This window comes from Salvia miltiorrhiza, chromosome 5 (assembly GCF_028751815.1).
Source record: "Salvia miltiorrhiza cultivar Shanhuang (shh) chromosome 5, IMPLAD_Smil_shh, whole genome shotgun sequence".
Taxonomy (NCBI): Eukaryota; Viridiplantae; Streptophyta; class Magnoliopsida; order Lamiales; family Lamiaceae; genus Salvia; species Salvia miltiorrhiza.
The window spans coordinates 40,272,351-40,278,010 of record NC_080391.1 but is presented as its reverse complement, the minus strand read 5'-3'; the positions used below and the strand labels follow the sequence as shown (position 1 = coordinate 40,278,010).

The following is a 5,660-nucleotide window of genomic DNA, read 5'->3' as shown; positions in this document are numbered from 1 at the left end:
TACCAAAGGCAAGTACGCTCTTTCCAGCATGCTTTACATGGCCGTGTTTTTCTTCGTAAGGGAGAATCACCGCGGTTCATGAAGGATCTTGTTTTGGTGCTCTCTAGTCTTTGGCACGTCACTTCGTCTTGGGAGGTTATTCCCCTTGGTAAAGGGTCTTTACGTTGAAATTCTCATCTCAAGCTGATTTTGCGGCGACTTTCTCCAAGACGGCTTGGCGTCTTCGGACTGGGATTCTTTTCCTTCAGGCGTGGGCTCCCAATTTCAACCCAAACAAGTTGATTTCCTCCACTGCTCAGGTTTGGGTTCGAATTTTTAATCTCCCGCATGAGTTTTGGCATCCTGAAGTGATTACTGGTATAGCTAGGCATGTTGGCACTCCTATCTTGATTGATGGCATGTCTGCTAGGGCTTCTGTTGGTTATTTTGCTAGATTATTGGTTGAGATGAATGTGGCTCTTGATATCCCTGAGTTTCTTGATGTGAAACATGATGATGATATTTTTGAAATTGAATTTGGATATGAGGATTTGCCATATTTTTGCTGTCTTTGTTCTACGCTTGGACATTCTACTGAAGATTGCAGGAAACTTAGTGCGGAGAAGGATCCTTCTGCAAACGAGATTTCTTCTTCGGCTTTACAGACCGGACAGGCCAATTGTCGACGTGGTAGGAGGCGCAGGAACAGGTTTCAGCGCAGGCGCGTCAGGAGTTGTTCAGTCTGGCGCCCTAGATCTGTGCAAGGACATTCTGATAGTAGAGATCGGGCTCTGGATGTGCCGGTTGAAGCTCTATGGGACGTGATTATGGGGCCTCCTTCGTGTTTTGGGGTTCACTCTGATGAGGCTCCTAATACTCCGGTGGCTATCTCCTCGGGCTTTTCGACGTTCAATTCTTTTGCGGCTCTAGATGATGGCAGTCTAGAAACAGATTTGAGGAAAGGCCCGGATGATATGAGCATTATCAGAGATACTACTCAGGTCCCTTTTGATGGTTCTTCGGTTGATATGTGTCCTCTGAGCATGAGTTTAGATGCTGAGATGGTGGCCGCGGCTTCGTCTGGTTCGGTTTCTTTGGTTCGTTCTTCTCATCAGAAAACTTGAAATCTGTGCAGCAGCCGGTCTCTGGTACTCTTTCGTCTGACTCTCAGCGCAGTTTGGATCCGCATTCTCCACATCCGAAGAAGATTTTGGCTGCTCGGCCCCCTCTCCCCCAGGGTCGGGGTGGACGAGGTGGTCGGTCTTTGTCGGCGTCGAACCCAGTCAGGTTTAGTTACGTCTCTTTCAGGAGTTCTTCCTCTACAGGTGGAGTTTATATTGATCTTCCCGGGAAGAAAGGGGGGGCCAAATCCTTAATGGCGGCCCGACGAAGTTCTTCCCCAGAGCCAGTGGAGTTCTTGCAAAAAGTTTCTGCTGCCAATTTGGCTGGTGCTGTGACACAGAACTTCACGATTGAGACCCCTACTTTTGGTGCTTTTTAGAAGATGTCTGAAGTCTCTCGCAAGGCCTCTTCGCAGAGATGGGCAGATGATGTTTCTGATGATGGTGATGATCATCTTCCGGATGATGGCTTTCCTGTTGTCTCTCAATGAATGTGCTGTCTTGGAATATCGTAGGCATTTCTTCTTCTATGTCTCTTCTTTCACATTACTGCAGCACTTACAGACCGTGTTTCCTTGGTATCCTTGAACCAAAGTCACGATTTTCTGGTATTCCGAGTTCTTATTGGCGTTCTTTGCATCTTTCCCCGGTTCATCAGAATGTACGTGGGCGACGCCGTTCTAATATTTGGGTTTTTGCTGATCCCTCTTTGGCTCCGGATGTGATTTTCTCTTCTGCTCAGGTGGTGGTGCTCTTTTATCGGGACTGTCTATACGTTGACTTTCACTCATGCCTCCTGTGATTACATTGAGCGTCGTCAGCTCTGGTTGGATGTGGAGCCCTTTATTGTGGGTCATTTTCTTATGATTGGTGATTTCAATTCTGTCTTGGGAGCTCATGAGCGTCGTGGGCGTAGGGTTCCGGCTTCCACCCCTTGTGGTGAGTTTCGTGCTTTCATTGAGGATCATGATCTGATTCAGCCGGAGGCCACTGGCCCCTACTTCACTTGGACGGATCGGCGGAGGTTCCCTTCTCCGATTGAGTCGGTTTTGGATAGAGCTCTCTTTACTCAGGATTTCTCTCATATTTGGTATTCTTCTACTGTTCTGGTTCTTCCTCGGCTTGGTTCTGATCACTCTCCCATTCTGTTGAGATGCCAGGACACGGCCTCTGCCCCTGCCGATCGTCAGTTTCGTTTTTTGAATATGTGGTGCTTTCATGAGGGGTTTTTGGATCAAGTCTGTGTCTCTTGGTCTTCTCCGCTTGATTGTCTATGTCTGATGGTACGGGTTATGAAAAAGTTGAAGCGTCTTCGCCCAATTCTCAAGGCTTGGAACAGAGATACCTTTGGGAACTACAATGTTGCCTTAGCTGAGCTTCAGCAGGATTTGAGCTCTCTTCAGGAGGGGATTGATGAGTAGGGCTACACGAATGACCTTTTTGATCAGGAGGTCAACTTACAGGCTCGTATTGGCACCGTCCTCCTGTGCAAGTCTGAGCATTTGCGTCAGCAAAGTAGGGTCTCTTGGCTTTCGAATGGGGATAGAAACACCCGTTTTTTCTACTCTATGGTTAAATGGCATCGTTCCAATCAAATCATCAAGAAGCTTAGTATTGATGGTGTTATCTCGGAGGACCAGGCTACCATGGCGGCTCATGTGATTCAGTTCCATGAGGATCTCTTTTCTGAGCCGATTTCTGGCGTGGTGGACAGGTCCTGGATTTCTGGTTACATTCCTTCCTCTGTCACCTCGCCGCAGGCTGACTTACTTACTGCTCTCCCTTCAGCAGATGATATTCGTTCGGTGGTCTTCTCCATGGATAGAAATAGCGCTCTCGGTCCGGATGATTTTAATGGAGCATTTTTTCAGCATTCTTGGGAAGTGGTGAGGGAGGACATGGTCGCCGCTGTGAACGTTTTATCTCGCACGACTATCTTCCTCATGGTCTTAACTCCAACCTGCTTTGCCTTCTCCCCAAGAAGGCCGATGCTATTCTTGTGTCTAACTACCGTCCTATTGTGCTTGGAAACTTCTTCTTCAAAGTTATCACCAAAATTCTGGCCTCTCGGTTGAATGCAGTAGCGGCAGAGATTGTTTCGGCCAACCAGTTTGATTTTATCTCAGGTCGTTCTATTCAGGAGTGTATTCTGCTCGCCTCTGAAGGTGTTAACTGCATGGAGCGTTCGATTCAGAGGAGAAATATGGTCCTGAAGGTCGATATCAGGAAGGCTTTTGACACCCTGAGTTGGGAGTTTGTTGATGTTGTTTTGGATAGCTTTGGGTTCCCTCCTCTTTTCCGGCAGTGGATCAGGGTCATCTTTCAGTCGGCCTGGATTTCTGTTCTCTTTAATGGAGAGCAACATGGGTTCTTTAGCTGCTCGCGTGGGGTCAGGCATGTAGACCCTTTGTCTTCGATTTTGTTTAGCTTGGCGGAGGAGGTTTTGAGTCGCCTTCTCTTGGATGCTGCGGATAGGGGCTTTATTGCTCGTATGCGGATGTCCCGGTCCCTGCTCTTTCCTTCTCATCTTCTGTATGCTGTTGATGTTCTTTTATTTTGCAAGGCTGAGAGGCGCAGTTGCCGGATGATTGAGTCTATTCTCCATATTTATGCCCCGTCTCTGATAAGTTCTGTAATAAGGCCAAGTCCACGATTTACTTTGGCAAAGACATTCCTCTACAGTTGCGTCGTCGGCTTTAGTGGGATTTGGGTTTCTCCTCTGGTTCCCTGCCTTTTGTCTATTTGGGGGTCCCTGTTTTCACAGGTCGTGCCTCCTCTGCCCGGCTTGCTTGCATTCGGGATCACATTATTGCCTATTTCCCTAGATGGCAGGGCATGCAGTGGTCTATGGCGGGTCGTATTTATTTGGTCACCTCGGTCATTCAGAGTGCGGCTGTTTACAGCATGTTAATTTACAAATGGCTGGCTAAGCTTCTGCATGATTTGGATCGTGCCTGTCGGTCCTTTATCTGGACGGGCAACACCACTTCCAAGCCAAAATCCTCGGTGGCTTGGAATCGTGTCTGTGCTCCTAAGGCTTAAGGTGGTCTGAATGTCAAGTCCTTTACCTACATCAATCAGAGCTTCATGCTTAGGTTGGGGTGGTTGTTGATTACTTCGGACTCTATAGGTTTTCAGTTGTTCCGTCAGCGTTATTTGGACTCTTTTTTGCGGCCTCGTTCTGCTTGGTTTTCTTCTACGAATTGGTTGGGCTCGCGGGACTCTATCCATTCTTTAGTCTGTAACACTCATTGCTCTATCGGCTCTGGTTCTACCATTCTTTTTTGGACGGATAGCTGGTTAGGCTACAGGATCGTTGACAGGATTGTGATTCCGGTCGAGGTTCACCATTCTCTCGGGCAGTCGATCTCGGACTATTACTTTGATGACTCATGGCATCTCACTCTGGGTTTCTTGCAAGCTTTTCTGGACATTGCTTTTGACATTGTCTCTATTCCTATCAGTGGTGGGGAGGATCGTCGGGCTTGGACTCATTCTTATTTTGGTGAGGTTTCCTCCTCGCTTGCCATGGATCATGTTCATCCTAGTTTCCCGTCGGTGGATTGAGGCAAATGGATTTGGGCATTGTTTATTCCAGTGCGCCGGTATATCGTTACTTGGCGTGTTATTCTGGGCCGCCTCTCTACGACCAGTTCTATGCGTTGTTCTGGTTACATTGGTCTAGGTTGGTGTCCTCTTTGCAGGAATGCGGGAGAGGATATTGACCATCTTTTTTGGGAATGTGCTACTGCTAGACATGTTTGGAGCTTCCTCTTCACTTGGTTCAGGGTGGATGGTTCGTCGATCTATGATATTAGGAGTTTGATCATTTGGGCTATGAATGTGCCTGCTAGCAAGCAGGTGGATAATCTTTGGCGGGTTGGTGTTATGTCTACCGTTTGGAGCCTCTGGAATCTCCGCAACAGAGCTGTGTTTGATGAGGCTCTGACGATTCAGGTCAAGGCCTTCATTCTGGAAGCCTCTCGCTTCAGTTTGGGTGAGATGGCTAACTCGGTTGAGGAGTTGCTTATTCTTCATGGTCTTGGGGTGCCGGGTAGACCTCGACGTCCTATTTCCTACTTATATGTGTTCTGGCTTCCTCCTCCTCATCTGTGGCGGAAGATCAACATTGATGGCTCGGTTCATGGCTCCCCTCATCTCATTCATGCTGATGGGATTATTCAGGATTCCTAGTCTATTTTGGGTTGCTTCCATTTCTCTACTGGCCGTGGCTGGGCGTTTGAGGCTGAGCTTTTTACCCTCATCATTGCTTTGGAGCAGATTGTGGTTCATGGTTGGGATTATGTGTGGATCGAGTCAGATTGCACGTACATGGTTGATCTTTTCCATTCTCGTTCCAACACGGTCCTTTGGAGGTTCTTCAGCCATTAAAGAAAGGTACTCTCTTCCACTGTTGGTCTTCATATTATTATCACTCACATTTACAGGGAAGGGAATCGTGTTGCTGATTTCATGGCCTCGTCGGTGGAGGAGGAAGGATTCTGGCCTTTTGCGATTCCGAATATCCTCTAGCTGGTTCGTGACGACAGGAGGCTCCTG

General features: G+C 47.9%; 1 protein-coding gene across 1 annotated transcript; it reads left to right on the top strand.

Moving 5' to 3' along the window:
• The first annotated feature begins 2,668 nt into the window (after nucleotides 1–2,668).
• LOC131025924 (uncharacterized) lies at nucleotides 2,669–5,294 on the top strand. Its single transcript, XM_057955704.1, has 5 exons — nucleotides 2,669–2,986; nucleotides 3,085–3,732; nucleotides 3,865–3,943; nucleotides 4,405–4,654; nucleotides 4,805–5,294. Exons 1-5 carry the CDS (start codon nucleotides 2,669–2,671, stop codon nucleotides 5,292–5,294), a joined length of 1,785 nt encoding a protein of 594 aa, XP_057811687.1.
• The last annotated feature ends 366 nt before the right edge of the window (nucleotides 5,295–5,660 follow it).

What these genes read in the sequence shown, in the direction of transcription:
- LOC131025924 (XM_057955704.1), top strand. Translation starts at nt 2,669, where the DNA reads ATGGTTAAATGGCATCGTTCCAATCAAATCATCAAGAAGCTTAGTATT. An exon ending in AGATGGCAGGGCATGCAGTG is followed by an intron (nt 3,944 to 4,404) that starts GTCTATGGCGGG and finishes ATAGCTGGTTAG; the next exon opens with GCTACAGGATCGTTGACAGG. An exon ending in CATGTTCATCCTAGTTTCCC is followed by an intron (nt 4,655 to 4,804) that starts GTCGGTGGATTG and finishes TCCTCTTTGCAG; the next exon opens with GAATGCGGGAGAGGATATTG.